This window comes from Branchiostoma belcheri, unplaced genomic scaffold (assembly GCF_001625305.1).
Source record: "Branchiostoma belcheri isolate BF01 breed outbred unplaced genomic scaffold, Haploidv18h27 scaffold181, whole genome shotgun sequence".
Classification (NCBI taxonomy): domain Eukaryota; kingdom Metazoa; phylum Chordata; class Leptocardii; order Amphioxiformes; family Branchiostomatidae; genus Branchiostoma; species Branchiostoma belcheri.
In genome coordinates this window covers 200,729-221,987 of record NW_017803280.1, presented here as the reverse complement: position 1 = coordinate 221,987, position 21,259 = coordinate 200,729, and the positions used below count along the sequence as shown (strand labels likewise).

At 38.3% G+C, this 21,259-nt stretch overlaps 1 protein-coding gene and 1 non-coding gene across 2 annotated transcripts; both read right to left on the bottom strand.

Annotated features, from left to right (window-relative positions):
* Positions 1 to 1,490: 1,490 nt before the first annotated feature.
* On the bottom strand, positions 1,491 to 11,369 carry LOC109467537 (hemicentin-1-like). The gene is made up of 7 exons (XM_019765559.1): positions 11,270 to 11,369; positions 9,857 to 10,057; positions 7,321 to 7,608; positions 6,365 to 6,664; positions 4,801 to 5,055; positions 3,908 to 4,102; positions 1,491 to 1,579 (listed from the first exon to the last, which is right to left on the bottom strand). Exons 1-7 carry the CDS (start codon positions 11,367 to 11,369, stop codon positions 1,491 to 1,493), a joined length of 1,428 nt encoding a protein of 475 aa, XP_019621118.1.
* A 9,601-nt stretch (positions 11,370 to 20,970) lies between these two features.
* Positions 20,971 to 21,042, bottom strand: Trnav-cac. The gene has a single exon. It is a non-coding gene; the product is annotated as a tRNA-Val (tRNA).
* Between the last annotated feature and the right edge of the window lie 217 nt (positions 21,043 to 21,259).

The window sequence follows — 21,259 nt, the reverse complement described above, 5'->3', positions numbered from 1 at the left end:
AGCAAAGGTGTATATTCACCTGTTTTGTCCTCCCACCCAGTTGTCTGGAAAATTCTAATAAATAAATAAATAAATAAAAACTCAGTGCATACGTACAGTGCCGATTAATGAATTTCACAGAAAGCCAGCATGTGCCTTCTCTTCTTCGCAAGCTCCGAAGAGAACTATGTTTCCCGTCTATTTCACAGACAAACACACACAATTAGGGTAGTGAGCTCACCGTCACCTCAGTACGGTCGGGCATTTATTGCAATTGGCTCCTCAACTCAGTAACACCAATACTCTCTACACAATGTAGCTCTCATAGCATGTACATACGTATACAGGAGCCTAATACAACAACAACAAGTCATGTGCTGCGAGCTGGCGACCTATTTTACCCTGGTTGCCAATTGTTTAGCCAAAGTCGGGCTGGTCGGTTAAACCAAGGCTCTGTCCAGCGGATGTTTAACGCATCCTGACTTGTAAGTAACTTCTAACCGGCGAAGTTCAAAGCTCATCTGCGTGAACAAGGTTGAAAACATCCTGGCTAAGCAAATGATGCGTTACAGGTACACCTGAATAACTACTGACCTTCGTAAGTAACGTGGTTCAAAATACGACAATAACACAATTCTGGAGTATATCAGAGGTTACAACTACAAAACATACTGAGTACAGCAAATGGCCACAATGTGACTGGGAACGCTAGCAAGGCAGGTATCTTGCAGAGAAGAGACAACATGAAGGTTATGTAACAACTGATTACGTACGCTAAGTCGCAGGTACCATTGAGGATAACGTACAGTGCTATGACGAAATGTACGAGTCTAGATAAGTCAGTAAGAACTAAGGTAACACGATGTCGTATGAGATGAGAAAACGTAACTAACGTTCTAGAATCCAGGTGTTCTCGGATTAGTCATGGGAGGGTTGGTTGGGAATGTGACCGTACAGAGAAAGGTTGAGCCACGAATGACCCTTACGAGGGTTAGGGAGGAAGGGTCAGAGGGTAAAGGGGCGGAATAATTAGTATCAGGGTAGGGGTCACGTGATTGTCTGTTCAGCCGACGGGAAACGAGATGTCTTGTCGTAAATGCCCCTGTGTTCTGCCGCAAATTTACAATACTTTGTATTCTTGTGGTTTAGTTGAATTTTTATTTTTGGGCGGAATGTTTTTTCTATTCGCCCGCGCCCCTAGTTTGGGGGTCTTCAGTCGATGTCATCCATAAAATTAAGGCGGTGTGGCCTTACAACGTCAATTCAAATCGTACAAAATCTCTCTAGTACAAGATGCGTGATACCATAGACGTCACGGTTTGCTATCTCTAACATTGTATCCGAGGGAAAATGTCAGGTAAATCCCTCGATGATTTTTATTCAGGATATTGTTCACGTAGCCATGTCGATGGTGCTGTCACAGCAAACACCTACGGAAGCTTCTGGAATCCCGCCGTGTATTGTATTGCTTTCCGTGCCTGGAAGGTTCAATACGTCAGTCGTCGCCAAAGTCATCGTAGGAAATTGGCTGCCTGTTGACACTGGCACGAGGAGCAGTTTCGGGCAGGGGCAATGTCGTCCTGGGATAGTTCCTTGATCCCTGCTTTCAGGAAAAATGTTATTACTAGAAAGGTAATATTTGCAACGCAAATGCTTACTGTTTACCATCGCATATGGTTTACTCTGTTAATTCTTACCCAAATGCATCCCTCAATGATACCCCGTACAGGGGTCGTTCGAGGGTATTTAAGAAGAAGAAATACATTCATAGATATTGTCAGACAGGAACATAAATCCCTCCTACTGTGAAATTGCAACATCATGTAACCCAACATCAGTTACCATGGTGAGAGACGTCAACAAATGAGGTCATTGGCCAGGTCAGAGGTGAATGGTTGGAACGGAAGAAGAATAAGAAACGTAGCAAAAACAATATGTTTTCCTTCGGTAAATATAATAAAGTCATAGCAATATATCTTCTTCTTTATGCAATGAAGGGTAACGTTTAAAACATCCATAGAAAAGGCAAAACTAGATATTATTGCCGTGTATAAATCAGACTAATACTATCAAAATATGAATGTTTGCTCAAGATGCGTCATGCATTGATACATATTATATGATAATATAATAACCACACGCTCAAGTACTTAATATATATATATATAACACTGTACCATACATAATTATAAAGAGTGTGAATACAGCACAGTAAAACGTTCAAAAGTCACCCTTCATTATATTAGGATTAGTAGGCATTGTTCGGTCTCGTAAGGCCATGATAGGCCATGACAAGGCCACACCAATTTAATTTCTTGGTTAATGGATTTTTCTATAAAAATGATGGAGCGGGCGGGCGCAAAAAAACAAAAATAAAAATAGGCCAAGCTGGTTCAAAATTTAAACAATGAATTTTGCACTTTTAATGATACCACTTCATTAAAAGATGGAATAACTGTAACAACTAGGAAGAAAAGGGCTGTTTCCAACTGTTCAGGGTATAATATGAGCATTATGCAGTTTATTCTGAGTTTTTTTTTTAATTTTTTTTTGCAAATCAGAAAAAAATGAAGCTGGCGAATCTGTTAACCATGAAATTAAATTGGTGTGGCCTAAGCCTCGAGAATGTACCCAATGTCTTAGTCTGTGATAGTGTTTTAAAAAGTCAAAAAGTTTCAACTTACCGGAAATAGTCGAGAGTTTCCGTTATCACTGTCAACCGGAAGTGTTCCCAAAAGGTCAACATTGGTCCTGTAGCTGTTTGGTGACATATGAGCTGTTCTGTCTTGATCATAACCTGTCGAAACACAACATTTTGTTAATCAAAATCTACTAATTTCAGTGTTTGGATATAAAACATCACCATTTCTTGAAAAAGGAAGAACATCTTTCTAATCATCAAAATCATTAAGGCAAGAACGAAAATCACAATTTGAAATTATGTTATGAACAAGGGCTGCATCAACACACTCAGATTACCAGCTGTTTTCTAATTTCATAATAATAGACATTTATCTTTATAACGTTGCCGGTTTGTTTAGATATAACGAGTTACAAAATATTGTTTCCATATTAGGTCACACCAATTTAATACCGGATTCGCCCGCTTCATTTTTTGTGATTTGCAAAAATAATCTGAATCAACTGCAAAATGCTCATATTTTGCACTGAACAGTTGAAAACAGTCCTTTTCTTCCTAGTTCTTACAGTTCAGTTATTCCATCTTTCAATGCAGTGGTATCATTAAAAGTTCAAAATTCATTGTTTAAATATTGAACCAGCCTGGTGTGTTGACTTTATGGCTAGCGTATTTTGGGCCAAAATAGGATGCCTATGCCTGTTTTTATTTCTATTTTTTCGCCTCCCCGCTTCATTATTTTGTTAGAAAAATCCGTTCACCAAGAAATTAAATTGGTGTAGCCTTAACCCCACTTTTCTCCCGATGATAACATTTGACTGACAAAGATATGACTCTTAAAAACTTTTTCTTACAAAACCCCAGTACAACTAGAATCTGATTTGTTTGTTTTCCTTGTTATCTTTAATCTTTTGTTTTAATCGCTAATTTTTATGTTAATTATCTGATCAGTTTACTCTGTAACAGCTACCTGAATTACATGTATAAGACTTAAATTTTGTTTAATTTCTTTTTAGTTAGTTTACACACTTCAGTTTTTATTTCTGTGTCTTGATTCTGTTTAATTAATCATTGTTTAATTATTTCATTGTTTAATTTTGATGTTTAATTCAAATATGTTTTGTCATAAGTTACCTTTGTTTGGGGTAGGCCCCTTGAAAAACCACCCGGGTTTCTGGCCTACCCCGCACATTCTTTCATTATTATTATTTGATTGTGTAATTGTTTTTAATATACGTTCAAATGGTAAATAAATAAACAATAAATAAACAATAAACAATGCGTGTTTACCCATAGACAAGCGTCTTCTCCCAGTGATCATGGTGACGGCTCGTGAAGGAAAGAAGCCGAAGCTCCCTCTGAGATACCCGTACCACCAGCCGTCTCTTCCCATATACAGTAACTCTACGACATCGTTGACCTCGAGTGTAAGACCGCCCTCCTGTGTTGGTTTATAGTCCCGTATTGCCCTGGCAAGGTATCGACCTGTTAAAAGGCATACATATAACAAACGTAAACCTTCTATGTGCAATAACAAAGAACTTACCTTAACTACAGTTGCACTTACCGTATCTGCTAGTAGTCATAATGAATGAAGACTTTTATTGTACACACATACCCACTGGGTTAAGTACAGGTCACAAAAAGGATGGACTACAGATAACGCTACATATATACATCGTCAAGTAGTTACAACGAAGTAAATTCGGTTTCTTCTCGTTTCTTAGTAATGGCAAAAAGGCAAGAACAGATATGTTTCAATATAGAGGGTTTGTTTAAGCTCATTAGAAATATGAATTTATCTGTACAGCTTAGATGTATACAGAAGGGGAACATAGATTGTATTAGATTATAAAGACCTACTCTCTCTTTGTGGTATAGTTTACATTCTGTTACAAAATGTTTCTCATCTTCGATTCTTCCTAGATCACAGTACCGGCATATTCGTTGTTCTAGGGGAGTGCGGTTATGTCTACCGGTTTCGATGTGTAACTTGGAGTTTTGTTAATAAGCGGACCTTCTGTGGACACGTTGTAATTTACTTACACTAACACCAATTTATCATTGACTCTCTTCAGTTACCACATACTGTGAAGTAATATGAGTAACGGAAATGGGAGCTCTAGAGCAATTCTGCTTATCTGATCTAAAGGTTTCATCGTGGGCCGTACCCAATAACTGACCTGACAGAGGTTTTTCAGGGTCAAGGTTTCCCGCTGTGTGTGATTGCCGGCTCGTATCGTCCCCTATCATGTGCAGATTAGGCTGGCTGTGACTGATGGCCAACACGTGGCAGGTTTGACATCCGCCGCTCTTGGACCTCCGTCGCTTGGCAACGAATATTATAATGAGGAATGACGTCAGCAACAGAGTTGTTCCGACCACGGCCCCGCCCACGATGATGCCAAACTCCAACCAACGCTCAGATATGGTCATTTCTGAAACATAAAGGAAGGTCTGTGTGGCGTAGCGGCAGAGTGCTCGACTCGGAACCAAGAGGTCCCGTGTTCGAGTCCTGACATGCCATGAATCTTGTGCCTTTAGGAAAGGCACGTTACAAACTTTCCTCACTTTGCTCAGGTGAAAATTAGTATTGTATTGTCCCTGTGTTGTTGGTGGCGGCATTAATATAAGTTGGAAAAACTTGAGTGTGCCGTCACCATGTCTTTTGACTACATATTGGAATAAAAAAACATAAAGGACACGTTCTTTACAATGGCTCCTTCAAAGAAATGAAGAACCAAAACACCAGAGTTGAATTGATCAATCCAAGGAGAAGGAACTGGCGTATGTAAATATGTAAAAGAGCGCATTTCTTTTGTTTTGAACAAACTCGAAAACAAGTTGTACCCTATGAAAATGCATACTTTTTACACAATCAGTTAATAATCAAAGCATCTATTATGTTTCATTTTCATTGAAATGTGTAGAATTTCTGTAACGGAGGTTACTATTTCGCACTTGTGGCTTTTATCTCCAAAAGATCTACAGTTTTAGCTTCATCTTTTAGGAGGTAGTGGTTAGAATTACGACCATTTAAAAACGCGCTATCTAATACCAGGGGAAGTTTATTATTACTACTACTACTACTGACAAACAACCATTACGAAGTTACGGTCATTATTGTAAACCATTTTTTTCAGCAGGGGCGGCTACAAATGACAGTGAACACTCCTGTCTTATTCCCTTAGAAACCTAGAAAACATGCAAAATGTCATCAAATTTCGTGTCTTGTATGTCGTTAATCTAAACTTCACGAATGTCTCATTTGAGCGGTAACCACACGGGGGTAACAGAAATCTGCGATAACGGAGGTTACTTATCCTATCAAACACAAGGGTATAATTTCTTTCAAGTCATCAGCCAAACATAGAGATTTTTCTGGAAATTTAGTGACTGTAGTGGGAATTCCGGAAAGTAAAGAAAGCAATAATGTTGATGTGGTCCGTGATTTGGCTCATATCTAGTCGTAAAGAGTGGCGACAGCATTTTGCACATTTGAATAAGAACGGGCCTTATAAAGAAATGCTTTGTTATTAGAAAAAAATACCGAAACTTGTGATTAGCCCACTCGATTGTAACACTTCATCAAAGACTTGTGCTATCCCTTAATGTTCGAATAATTAAGATACGTTAGGCTTTATTCAACATTAGGTCTTATTCAATACATTAATTTTTATTGTTTGTTACTCTCTTTATGTAGTTTGCCATACATTGTACCATGTGCAATAAAGTTCTTATATGTACCTGATGATGACGATGATGCCGTAACCTCCATGCCACCAACAGACAGATAAACAGTTCTTGAATCCTCGCCAAGTCCATTAGCCGCCGCACATCTGTACTTCCCGATGTCTGAAGTCCGCGCTCTCTTTATCTTTACGAAGGTCACGTTTCCCTCTGTGGTAACTCCGGTGTATATTTTGCGGCCATTTTTGTACCAGGTGACTTTAGGAGGAGGGTTGCCTGCAGTCGTGCACCAGAGTGTCGTGCTCTCTCCTGCTGTGATGCTTGGCTGAGTAGAAATGTTGGTAACCCGAGCAGGGTCTGAAAAACATTAACACCATATACTGTAAAATATGGCATATGGCCTCCTTTTTTTATTATGTTTACCGAAGGAAAACATATTGTTTTTACTCAGTTTATTACTCCTCTTCTGTTTTAAACACTCACCTCTAACCTGGCCAATGACATGATTTGTTGGCGTCTGTCACTATGGTGACTGGTGTTGGGTTACATAATGTTGCAATTTCATGGTCTGCTCTACCCCTGTCACCATACTGCAGTACATGTATGCGAATGTGTTTGAGTAAAATTAACAGGGCAGACCATGTCCGAAGGTAAGCATTATACATTTGCTTTGCAAATGTTACTTCTCTAGTTGTGAATCCTATTTTCGTAGTAATGCAGTATTTTTGTATGTAAGCGTCAAAAGACTCATTTGCAGTACATGTTATAAAATAAGTCTCGAATTTACTTAATATTGTGGTGAAGTATTGTCATGAAAATACAAGTCATGTGCACGTAGAAACAATAGTAATATAGTGTTGGTGTACAAAATCATTTCTTGGATTGTCACTTTGGACATAGCTTGGTCTCACGTAAGGTTATCGTATGCCAAAGCAAGGAATTGCATTACCAGCTAGCAATAGACAATGTAGGTGACGTCTATATATATATATATATATTACTAGTTTACTTACAAGTTGCTTCTAATATGGCGCTTCCAGTTTCCTGCGTTTTCAGCGATTTTGCAACACAAGAGTAGTTTCCGCTGTCAGCTGATGTAAAGTTTCTCAGTACTATGGACGACCTATAAAACACCTTGTCCTCGTAGTCAAATTTTTGCAACTTGAGAGGGCGGCCATCTTTGAACCAGCTGACGGAGTAAACCAGAGAGTTGCTCTTGTCGATGGTACAGTTGAGACGGAGGTCCGATCCTATAGGAGCTCCGTACGGACTCTTCACGCCCAAGTCAACCACTGGTGGTACTAAAACAGGCAATTGAAAAAGAAAATATTAGAGACAAAAAATTCAATCAAACTTGCTCGTCAGTTACTGAAATTTCTTTCATATTTATCATATGAAATCGGAGATTTCAGACTGATTTATTTTATTTATTCGCACAAATAAATACATTACTAACAGATGCAAAACAAATAAATAAAAGCAGTGTGCAATTTTCCTCTTGAAATCCCCAGCCTCCTGAATTCCTGTCATATCCCGAGCAGAGCAACAAGTATCTGAAATCCCTACGTTATTGGCATATTTGGTAACGTGTCAAAATAATTAAGAACTTAGGCATTCTATTTTTAAGCAACATTGTCACATATTTAAGCGCTGGGATGTGAAACAGATAATATATTCATCCTGGCCTAACCGGCAATTTTTTTTTTGTTCCCGTAGCTTTGAACAACTACTGCATGGTGTATTTTACACATAAAACCTATAAGGTGGTATTACAATTGAATACATCAAAGCTGTAACGTTCAGAACTTAAGGAAGCTTAATCTGCTTTTCCCTGCACTTTATGTATATACTTTTCACGCATGATATACAAGTACCGCCACTAAAGCGGCCCTCACGCCCTGAAGGTTAATTAAACGGCGACGTTTTATACCAGCGAAGCACCAAAGTGCATCCGTTCTGGAAGTCCCGCAACGTGAAAAGTTCCAAGGCTTAAAGATGATCAAGTGAGCGAATTACATAAACGGGGTTCTATCATTAAGATTAATGTTGCCGGCGACCTTTCAGGCCGCTGGTAGATGATTTATTTTCCTTGGCCTTTACCTTTTATCACGAAGAGCAACAGTCTTACTTTGCAGAAGATGGATATCTGCAGGGTCCAAAGTAAATGTCACCAAAGTTCAGGCTCTACCGTAGTTCGCTGGCTTTAATGTAGATCAATTTGATTGTCTCAGAAAATCCATTATTCAATAGTAGAAGCTGGTACAGTATCTATAGAATCGCCTGAACCACTTCATGCATTTATTACAGTCTACAGTAGAAACGTGAGTAGGTATAGGTTTCTTATATCAATTGGCGCTTTATGAATAGATATCATTATGGTAAGCGATAGTCAAATAGATCAAATTCTTACGCCAAAAAGGCGTTACTCAAGCAACCGTATGATTGTGGAAACGGTCAGACGTTTCGGCTAGTATGCACTAGCTTTCGTCAGTGATTGGGAGACCAGAGGTGAAATGCAGGTTTATAAGCACAAATTATTGATTGATATGTCAAGACAAGATAATCTTGTCTTGACTTGACTTGTCTGACTTTTATTCCCTTTTCGACTTCCAAAAAAAATGTCTTCACTTTTTTTGCATATCAATCAATAGTTAGTGCTTATAAACCTGCATTTCACCTCTGGTCTCTCAGTCACTGACGAAAGCTAGTGGATACTAGCTGAAACGTCTGACCGTTTCCAAAATCATATGTAGTTGCTTGAGTAACTGCTTTATTTGCGTATCTTATTACCTGGATATCTAACCTTCATCGACATATCACATTTTTCTTAGAATCCATCTTACTCTATACCCAGTTAGCTTCAATGCAGGGTTTACGGCACCAACCACTGTCCAGGCGCTTGGTTCTTGCGTCATGAATTATTTTGAGTAAAGAATATTTCCTGCGAGAATTGTATCAGGGATCGAACTTGGATCGAGTGCCTGAACGATTCTATGCCGTTACTGATCATGAGGCAATTTGCTACCGGAGGCAACCAGAGATCTAACTTATATTTCCGGCAATGTTCAACAGAGAAACGAACCTCTAATTACATGCGAATGTTGCAAGAATAGGATCATTGACTAAGGCCATGTTGATTTAATTATATGGATATCATCCTCTGGGAACCTCAAAACTGATGCGAGCGTGCGAATAAAAAAAAATTGGCAAAAAAAAAAGTTACTTGCTTTCAATATGAAATCTACGTGGTCATGAAGGTTTAACAAATGACACAGGTTATGGTATGGCGAATAATCTACTCTTCAAATTCTTTTTTTTTTACATTTTCGTCTTTTCATTTGATTTTGGCATTCTACGACATTTGTATCGTTTTCAATATATTTTTTTTGCAACTTACGGTATATATGTGCTCATTTTGCAACTTTTTTGATTTACAGTATGGTTCAAAACCATTTTTTTGAAACGACTGAAAATTCATGCGCGCGCGGATGTCATCCATGTAATCAAATCAACATGGCTTAACCAAAAAAAAAAAATTCAAAACCGTACCGACAACTTCCAACTTTACAAAATGCTCTCGTTGCCCGATGACGTCGATGAGTAAAGTCATGACGTATTGCCCCTCGTCTTCCTCCCGAATGTCCCGGATGGTGAAAGACCCGTTCTTGTGGAAAACGGCTCTTCCCTTCAGTTCGTCAGATGCCACCGACGTTCCATTGGGAGTAAACATGTGGACAAAATGGCGTTTTCCTGTGAACAAAAAAATATATTTTCTTTAACAGAGAGGTTCAATGCAAGGCCTATACGACCACTTTTCGGCATTTGAACTAGAAATTTGAGAGAAACATGGCTATGTCAAGAGATGGCGGTGAACGTTTGATTTGAAAGCCTGTATATTGTAGGTTGGTGGAAACACTTGTCAGGGAGGGAACTCCAAAGCTTGGCGTACGGGGAAAGAAACTGTCACTGTAAAAAGATTTAGAACAAGGAATTTGGATGGTGAAGTTGTGTGAGCTAGTGGAGAACCTAGTGGATCGTTCTGAGTGGTGGAACTAGTTGGGTATTTTAAACGATATGAAGTTATAATATTATGGAACTCATAGTTGAGAAACCCCACAGTTGTGAAGAGTATACAATTATACGTCTGTGAAGGTTAGACATCTAAGTAATAAGATACGCCCAAAAGCATTAATATAGCAACTGGATATGATTTTGGAAACGGTCAGACGTTTCAGGTATTATTCACTACCTTTCGCCAGTGACCCTAAGAGACCAGAGGAAAATTGTAGGTTTGTATTTGTATTGATTTATATGCAAATAATTGAAGACACATTTTTGAAATACACTAATTTGCATCATCGTTGTCTTGACTTGCCTAACTTTTTTTTCCCTTTGAAAATTTGTCTTCACTTATTCCCATATCAATCAATAGTTCGTGTTCATAGACCTGCAATTGTCCTCTGGTCTCTTACTGTTACTGACGAAAGGTAGTAGATACTATATGAAACGTTTGATCTTTTCCAAAATCATATCCAGTTGCAACTGCTTTTTGGAGTATACAATTATCGAAATTCATTTCATCTCTAATTTTCCATTTTAAGACGATATCAGAAAACAATTATTTACCACCGTGTCCAAAATGCTCCCTTACTTCCCGACCATTCTTTACCATGAAAAAAACAATTTTAACATTAAAATCAAAGAACCCACATATTATAGAAGAAGTGGGTAAATTCGTCTTTCACTGCCTAAAAAGAAAAAGTCAAACCCAGTAAAACTATAGCTAGTACCATATATGTTGTAGAATATAGTATAATAATGTTACGGACGTAGATATAGTCTCACATACCACTGTATTTTCTTTCTTATGTTGTTTCTAATTGCAATTAGCCCTCGGGGCAGGTATTTGCAATGAACTTAAACATTATCATGATCACCAAAATCATTTCAAGAGTGTAATACCTTCCTGCCTTGGGTCGAGTTTGGCCCATGTGAGAGCAATGACGGCTTCATTGTGGCCATAGGAGAAGTTTCCTGGAATAGTCACGGTGTCTCCTACCATACCCTGTACTGTTATAGACTCGTCCGTCTGAGACACTGCAACTAGGAGAGAGAAGAAGGCAACGATGTAACGATTCTGTAGAGGAATCTAAGGTCCTTATTAGGACACGTAACCATCCCTGCCTAAGTGTTAGAAATTACACCAAGCACTGCACAGGTATTATCATGAAAGCTCATATGTGTAGGTAGTTACATGTTTAGAGTTAAAACTGTTGGTCCAACACAACAAAGTTCACCGACATCGTCTACCAGATACCTTTGACCCAATGTTGACGTCACAGTTCAAAGAAGCCACATGACAAGCTTCACTGGGTCAGTCTACTGAGGAAGACCAGAGTGACTGGTCGAAAGCTCTAGGTGAGAGAACTGTTTTGTGTTGGACCAAAAGTTTTAAACTCAATGCACAGATATTTGATTACTATATTCTTGTCTTGAAGTTTATACATGTGTTAACCAATAGAAGTATTAATCATATTTTCAGTTTGCTTTTAAATGTATTAAGCAGTACAAAACTTCAGTCGTGATATGTCTTTGACAGGACGAACATGCAAAATATCCCCAAAAAGAATACCTTTCATTACTACATATAGGGTGACGATCACCAATGGATGAAGATGGCGCAGTCTTTCAACAATAAGCGTTACAGTCATTCTTGATCCTTGTATCTGTAGATTGAAAAAAAAATCACGAATAATGTTTAATAAATGTACTCTGATCTGAAGACCATAGCATAAACATTTTGCTGATGACACCATCATATAAACTATTTTATAAAAACTATGATTTAGAATATTTCGATAATTTGTGAATTATATCAAGTTGATCAAACTTTCAACGACAATTCTCAATGCATTGGAACATGTTAAATAGGTCTAAATAATAATTTGCGCATCTACAAAAAATCCATGTGTTGCGAAATAACTACAACAAATCAGACATGTCTAATATGTACGCTCCATATATTCTCCATATAGGGTAAAAACAAGTAATCTCCCAGTTTAGCTCATTGAAGAGCTAATCTTCCACTGGTCGTGACAGAGAAGACAGACGCTATGTACAGTATTTACAGGTTCATTGTACCGGGGAATATTCCCCTAGCTCTTTTCGACAAGCACAATGATCAGTGGACCACGGCTTAACGTCCCGTCCTAAGGATTGCGATCCTAAAACAGTAGCGTCAGGTGAGCCGGGATTCGAACTCCCAATCTCTTAGTCCAGAGGCAGGATCGCTAACCACACGACTACGCACGTACCAGGGAAACTGGTAAAACATGATAAAGTATCAAAGTATACGCCATAGCCGGATGTATCGATTGACAGGGCACAGGTGCAAACTGTACCGATCGATGCCGCGCGGTGAGGTGAGCGCCGCTGACGGGTCGCTGAAGCTGTCACTGAAGCTGTCGTTGCTGCCGTGTCTGGTAAGGGGAAGTGTGCGGACCAGCTGACAGCTGCGACCTGAATCGTGCCTTCCCGCACAGAAAACTGAGTCGACCCTTGCCAAAGCTCAAGCAGGGAAGGCTCCCTTCTATAATTAGGCTATATATCTTTTCCCTCGTCCCTGTGAGAGTTTGAGTGCGGCTTTTATGACAGGGCAGAAAGGTCAGGGACAAAGACACTCATCACTAATGGTTTGGTTATTGGGCATGGTGCCGCGGAAACAACATAATGGGTGATACTGTAAAAGAACAATCATTTTGTATCAGGTTATGAAATATCACACTTATTTGGGGTATATTCAATTATGCACGGAATTTGGAAGTTGTAATGTTTGGAAAACTTTATTAAGATTATATGACGGCACGATAATTGAATTAAAACGTGATTCACCAATTATCACACTGGTTAAAGATATTGTTGATATAGTTTTAAAAAACACTTGCGACATGTTTAGCTACATATAAAAAGGGGTGATCTGCGGTCACCAGTTATTAAGATATAACAACCTAGACAGTTCTCTAATATTCGTTTTACAGACATTTGGCTATCTCCTCACATTACTACCCGAAATAATACAGATTTCATGTGTTTGTGACACGGCATATTTCAATGGCTAAAGTACATGGTTTTATAGATTTTATTTAGATATTCTATCAAGAGCATTTGCTTTACAGTGACCATGGACCTGGGTTATCAACATTGTAGTTAGCCGTTTGCCGATGCGGATGTCAAAGCAAGTGGTCGCCTGTTGATTACTTTCTCCTGGAGGGTCAGGACAGGGCACATTTATCACGGATAGGTCCGTCTCATCTGTCCGTGTAGGCAGGCTAGGGCGAAAGGGCAGAAGTCAAGGACACGTCCATCGCTGTATATCTAAATGAAGAACTTTGTTGCACGACAATTGCACAAGGTACAATGTATAGCAAACTACATACAGAGAGTAACAAACAATAAAAAAAATGTTGGATAAGACTTTATATCGAATAAAACCTAACATATCATAATTATTCAGACAGTACGGGCTAGCACTTGTCTTTGATAATGTGTTACAATCGAGTGGGCTAATCATAAGTTTCGGTATTTTTTTCGAATAACAAAGCATTCCTTTAAGTTCTGTAAATTCACAAGCCACCAGTGTATATCACCACTTAGTGCTGAAGTACGTTTTATCTTTCTATTTTCATGTATTTTTTTATTTCGGCAGTAAGTAACACACAGCATGGGCTGCTCAAATATTGGAAAGGGCCAGTAAGATTCCAATATCTTTGCCATTGTGATTGCTAATACCAATACCTTGTTCTAACTTTTTTTTAAAGTGGCTTTCTCACTTGGGGCATAGAAAGGCGCCGAGACAATGTCATAAAAAGAGATAATAAGCATAATAATATCTACAATCTTGTCGGAAAACAGTCGCTGTATATAATGTAAGTTCTGTAAATTCACAAGCCACTTGTGTTAATCAACACTTAGTGCTTAAGTACATATTATCTATGTATTTTCATGTATTCACTCATTTGCTGTTTGTGCAAAAAAGAACACACAGCAAGGGCTTCTCAAGCATTGAAAAGGGCCAGACATGGGGAGGGTAACAAGTTAAGATTGACTTAACATGTAATGTGTGACTCAATATTGCACTTACGTTTGCTTTCGGTAGGGCTCTAAGGAGTTTATCAAACAAATTTTTGCGTACCTCAAGGTATTACTACTATATGTAAGACTTTTGTTCGTAACAAGGTTTGATGAAAAACTATGTCGTGCTTATAGCACGCAATTTGTGGCTTACAGCCTCAGGTGTTCTTTATAAACTCTGCGGAATACTATCATCAAAATGTCCCCCCAAGCTTCGATAGATAGCATCTATTGGTGTGCAAGGGTTACCGAACTACTCAGCGTAGCAGTGTAGTCTTCAGAAAATAATCAATATCCCTTACTGTTATCAACCTAGCTCCCTGTGCCATCTTACCAAACCTTTAGATAAGATCTTGGACAAGCTCTTCTTCACTTGGTTTATCTCTAGACGGCTTTCATCACATAGCGTCTATTTCCTGCGGTTACGTAGATAATGAAACATTTACGTCTAATGGGAGAACTTTGAAAATAGGGATCCATCATTTGAAGACATTTCGAAGTAAGTTTCGAAAGTTTCTCTGGGTGAATCATTGTTTGTTTGTTTGTTTGTTTGTCTGTTTATCCAGGAAAACACATACACATGTCGCCTGATGGCGATTTTCAAAGGTTCCTGAGGGGGAAAACCCCAAGCAAAATTCTTTGTTGTTTGTTTGTTTGTATGTTTATCAAGAAAAACGCATACACACGTCGCCTGATGGCGATTTTCAAAGGTTCCTGAGGGGGAAAATTCCAAGCAAAATTCATTAACAAAATTAACTCAAAATTGACAATGTATGTCCAATATTTTTGAAAACTAAGAATTATGGAACTATATCACTAACAGACTTGCAACAATAGAAAGTATGAAAGTATGGTGGTTATCAATTTTTATCTCTGATTCATACATTTACCCTATGCCTTTGCACGTATACATTTCAATTGTGTGTTGGACAAGAAAGGTTTGAGGTTTAAAATTTTTAATAGCAAACTAAAAAAGGTTTCTAGATAAAAACGTAATTCTCCAAAACACACAATGGGCGTTAAACTTCAACATTCCACATACATCATAATTGTAAGTTAGGCAAGAAAGGTTTCACAAATGGTTCTAAAACTAGATCTGGTGGCCGGTAGACAAAATTAGGAAGCACTGCACACTTTATATCGATTGTAAAGATACAGAATAATCTCATTTGGAGGTGGTCATTTAGTTAAAAGTGCAAAATTGGTTAGTAAAAGAACAAAAGCTTCCAGGTAAACTGCAATCACAGATTACCTCACCGGCGCACCAAAATCGAAACTCAATTTGTTGAATGCAACGATTCCTTTGGAAAATTTACAATATAACGAGTTTTGTCTCGGGCAGAGATTCGAAAATGGAAAATCGTAAGCTTCCAATGCCTTTGCCATTGTGATTTTTAATACCAATACCTTGTTCGTACTTTTAAAAAAAGTGGCTGTCTCACTTGGGGCATGGATAGGCGCCGAGACAATGTCATAAAAAGGGATAATAAACTTAATATCTACAATCTTTCGTGAAAACAGTTGCAAGATCAATGCTATATGTTTCTTTCGACCAACCAAAAAAATATATAGAATGTTTGGCATATTATTCTTCAAAGCGTGTAACACACTTGTTTAAATGAGATGAGCGTTATTATTGGAAATTTTACTCAAACATTGATAATGTAAGATGAAAATGATTCTTTCTTGTTACTTTTTTTTTCAGAACACAATTACTTTCCGGTACGGAAGTATTGTTTTGAGTAGGTTTGTCTGCGGGTTTGTAGGTTTGCTTGTATACATATGTATGTCCCGACAGAGTAAGTTGACTGCCCGTAGCTGTGGGTAAAAGATTGACAGGCAGTATGACAGCAGCCAAAAAATCAGACAATTTAAAGAAAATGTGAACTCTCTGTCATAACTTAGGCAGAAGAAAAATGGGGGGTCGGAATGGTGGATTTATGAAGGGCTGTACACTTCAAGAAAGTCTTCGATTTCTTGTTCATTTCCTTCATGTTAAAGGTAATGCAGTGAAAAGGACACTTATTTTTTTTTAAATTTCAATAAAAATGCTCCAACCGCTCCAAGTTTCTGTAGCATGAACAGAACGCTCTTTTCTTGGCATCAGCAGACGCAGTAGGCCACGACTGTCCCTGACACCAATTTGTCTTCAAGTTGAGTCGATAAATTTTCATCAACCCTTTGATACATACACGTGTCTTTCGCATGTTTTTTAACCAAGCGAATCTGAAGATTGATACATATACACCTCACCTCGCATTTTAATCTAGCAGTGTTCCACTACATAAATCTTTGTTAGGACAAAGTATCAACGTGGCATCGATGGTGTCAAAAGTCATGTAGCAGGCCACATGCTGTATAATTCAATTGATTAGAAACAATATGACGAGCAACCAACTTCCTCAACATGATTTAAACATTTTGTAAACCTGCGAAAAAACTTAGAACTTGAAATATTAGAGCTCCATCAGAAACAAGTTTGAAAAGAATTACGTCTATTTTGGGGGTTCTAAATTCAAGATGACGTCACGGTGCTCCTGGGCAGAAATGGAAATGCCTCCATATCCAAATTTGTGTAGTAAATGTTCAACCAGTGTATGCCAAATTTGGTGCTTTTAGACAAAAGTGCACAATTCAGCTGATTTTGCCACCTATGCCACTGGACTATAAGAAAATCCTACCACACTCAAACACATCAAAAGAAAGTTGCAAGACAAAAAACAAAAAATAGACAAAAGATGATAGACAAAAAAAAAACATAATACAACCAGAAATACTGATAGGAACTACAATACGTCTATAATCGTCATCAGAGCAGTTTGATATCAACCCAGCATTTGGTCTCGCGGATTAATATGTAAACCTTGTAAATGGTAAAACATGGGCCAGGTAAGACAAATTAGTTCACCTTTGGAGGCTACCTAGTCAATCCTCAGTCTGGCCCCTGCCCAAAGTCAGGTGATAGGGTGTTTGGTGGGAAATATTGGATAACGCAACCTTTGCCTCCATAGGATTAAGTGATAGAAATTGGGTTCAGTAGTTGTTGAACCTGAACTTAATTGCAAAAGTGAAAATGCAGCAAAGGTCGCATAATTGATGCAATCAAACTACTTCTCTCTTTCTTATTTAGTGCGTAGTTTTAATAAGGATTAGATCAACACACAGGTTCAACCTAGGTGAATTCTAGGGGCAAAGGGCCTGTAGCGTTTTAAATGTTTTACTACATAATAGCGTTTATTGCACTAAATATAATACGCATAAGTAGTTTTATTGGTATTATACGTTTGATATAGTAAGAGAACAATGTAAGTGTTATCAATGGTATGGACTAGATGCCTGCAAGGATTTTCACGTCACTTATCTTTACACCAAGTATCCGTAAATAATTTCATCAGGTTTGTAAACGAATGAATAGCAAAGTTCTTTGATCAAAACTATTTAATTTTCACGATCCGACGTTTCGATGACCGTCTTTCATCTTCATCAGGGCAATTCTGACTGGTTTACTGTGCACTGACGCTAGATGTTACTTGGTGCATAGTGCACTAAAGGTGTTACATAGTTCACAGTGCACTTAAGCTAGCGTCAGTGCACAGTAAACCAGTCAGAATTGCCCTGATGAAGATGACAGACGGTCATCGAAACGTCGGCTCGTGAAAAATAAATGGTTGTGATCAAAGAACTTTGCTATTCTTTACACCAAGTACTTTGCAATAGTGGATCTAATTGTTAAGCTGGAGTCACATTTTCAACGGGGTCCGCGCGGCATGTTCCCGGTGTAGACGCCGGCCGACGTCATGAAACCGGACTGACGCCGGTTGTCATAGTCACAATTAAATCTTCTTTTACGGCTCGTGTCGGGGCCCGGTTGTGCTCCGGCCGGCGCTGAGGCGGCTTCTATTAAAAATTCACAAACTTTTGGCGCAGACCCGTATTTGGACAGTACGACTCATTGATGATGGAGCTATCTCGAGAACATCATTGCGACTTCAAGTCCTTCCTACGAATTCCCGATATAACCTCCTTCTTTTCCACACGTAATGCTGAGGCTAGGTCACATTTCCAAATCGGGGCCCGGCCGGGCAGTCTTATGGATCGAAAAGTATGATATAAAAGACAACCATCACAAAAAAGTTGAAAACATTAACAATTGGAACTATTTGCGTATATTCATGATATGAATTGTTGGTTTTGTGTGCTATGTGTTTGGCACCCAGGCTATGAAAGTCTTGTTCCTATTAGAAAAAAAGGCTTCTGAATGAAGCATAAATATCCATTTACCCAAAGGAATTTAGAACAGTGTTGTTCAAACTAAGGGCTGCCTGGACTCGAGATGTCTATCCAACAATGTCTGGGCATCTTCGATAAAAGCACTTTATCCAAATTACTTTGGTAACTAATCAGAACAAATGGAACCAGTCTTGTCTGATAAATGTGCCGTCATAGGATGGTGTGGATATGACGTATGAAAGTTGTTTTTTTGTTTCTGTATTTTTGCAACTGCTTGTGGCGACTCATTGTTCACTGTAGAAAAAAATCATATTCCTAATGCGAATTGACAAACCTTCTATCGAAAAACATATCTGTTCCTGTATCTCTACTATAGCTGAAAAACGAGAGGTTGAATTTTTGTAATGATAGCTAGTTTTATTTTGTATATATCTTTTTATCATGTTTTGTTTTGACCTGTACTTATCCCAGTGTGTCAAAAATGTGCAATAAAGGTCGTCATTCATTCATTATTACGATATGCAACAGTAGAGCAGTCATAATGTTTACAACATCTTACAATCACAACGATACTGAATTAATGTATGCAAATGTATTATAAAAATCCAGTTGAAAGGAAATAGCAACGTTATGCAAATCAACAACAAAATAGAAAAAATCTTCTGGCGTGTGAAATAAAATTGAAAACGATGTAGAAAATGAGGTGATTAGTAGAGTACGATAATTAATATATTTCATATTAGTGTTTTATATTAACATGGTATGTTTTCATAAATTGTGTATTTGCGATGATAAAATGTTTGATTTTGGTTATATAAGAATCAGAACAAAACTTGCAATGATCACCATCCAAGAGTTTTGTTAAGTTGACCCATGAGTTTTTAAGAATAAGGCCACACCAATCTAATTTGTTGGTTCTCGGATTCGTCTCTTTATTTTCTTCTGATTTGCAAAAAAAATCTGGTTCTGAATCAAGTCAAAAATACTCATATGTTGCCCCCAATAGCCAAGAAAAGTCTTTTTCTTCCTAGTTGTTACAATTGTTTCATCTATCATTGCAGTGATTTGATTAAAAGTTCAAAATTCATTGTTTAAATATTAACCCGGCCTTTTGTGTTGACTTCATGGCTACTATCGTTGCATTTAGGGCTATCATAGGATGCCTAGACCTGTTTTTTTTTCGTCCTGTCGCTTCATATTTTTGTGAAAAAAAATGCAAGACACAACAAATTAAATAGGTGTTGCCTAAAGCATATCATTAGCTAGAAAAGTAACATTTGCAAAGCAAATGCACAATGTTTACCTTCGCATAAGGTCTGCTGTGATAATTCTTACTCAAACACATTTACATGTATGGTGACAGGAGTCTAAATCCCTCCAACTATGAAATTGCAACATTACGTAACCCAACAGCAGTTACCATGGTGACAGACATCAACAAATCAGGTCATTGGCCAGGTCAGAGGTAATTGTTTGGAGAAGAAGAAGAAGAAGAAGAAACTGAGCAAAAACAATAAGTTTTCCTTCGGTAAACATAATCATAACTGGTAATTTTATACAAGTTTATCAAGATTTCCACACCCACATGTAGCGTATTGTCTCGTACATATAAGATAATTGTAACTGATAATTGTGGGACATTGTAACAGGCGCGGAGTCTATCGCTTAGTCATACAAATGCATAAGCCTGTCACTAAACAAAGTCATTATGAGCTTTAGTGCAAACCCCGACTGCGTCAAAGGCTTATCATAGCTTTTATAGGAGACAGTTCATAAGTTTGTGACTGTTATTACATGAGCTTTTCATCCATGTGTATTGTCTCCAGAGTATTATAAATCTACAGACTTGTTTTTATGACTCACCGAGTCTCCTTATAGAGATACTAATCAATAGAGATACTCATCAATTGTTTAGAAACAAGGTAAGAACAACAAACTCCACAGACTTATCAAGCCTTTGAAATATTTTATAAGTAAATATCCCATTCTTAAATATTTTTTTTATGACGATTCACCACATTTGTGGAAGGATTGACATAACAGGTGACTATCACCTTTTCAAAGATGTCAACCCCGAGAACAGACTGTAACGTTTGAACCACTCACACCGGGAAGGACCCCTACTCTTTTCGATAAGTGCGGTGGGTTCTTTAACGTGCGTGGGGTGTGGCTCTCCCCGAACACGGGACCTCCATTTAACGTCCTATCCGAGGGACGTCCCTAGCAGAAGCTAGGTACTCATTTACACCTGAGTGAAGTGAGGAAAGTCGTGTAAAGTGCCTTTCCCAAGGGCACAAGATCGGCGACGTGGGCAGGGTTCGAACCCGCGACCTCTCGGGTGTGAGCCGAACGCGCTACCGACTGCGCCACACGACCCCACTAACAACATTTCCGATAGTGCTACTGTGTATCTGCTACTTAATGGATCACCTTTACTTTCATCTAAGGCCATGTTGATTTGATTATATGGATGACATCCCCCGGGAACCCCAAAACTGATGCGCGCGTGCGAATAAAAAAAAGTTTTGCAAAAACAAAAGTTCTTTTCATTATGAAATCTACGTGGTCATGAGGGTTGAGCAAATGGCACAG

Bases quoted from the DNA above. Each gene is read 5' to 3' on its own strand.
- LOC109467537 (XM_019765559.1), bottom strand. From the start codon at position 11,369: ATGGTAGGAGACACCGTGACTATTCCAGGAAACTTCTCCTATGGCCAC. The intron at 5,056-6,364 runs GTACATATAAGA...TTTATGTTTCAG, and splicing joins GGCATCATCGTCATCATCAG to AAATGACCATATCTGAGCGT. The intron at 1,580-3,907 runs GTAAACACGCAT...TCCTGAAAGCAG, and splicing joins GAGAAGACGCTTGTCTATGG to GGATCAAGGAACTATCCCAG.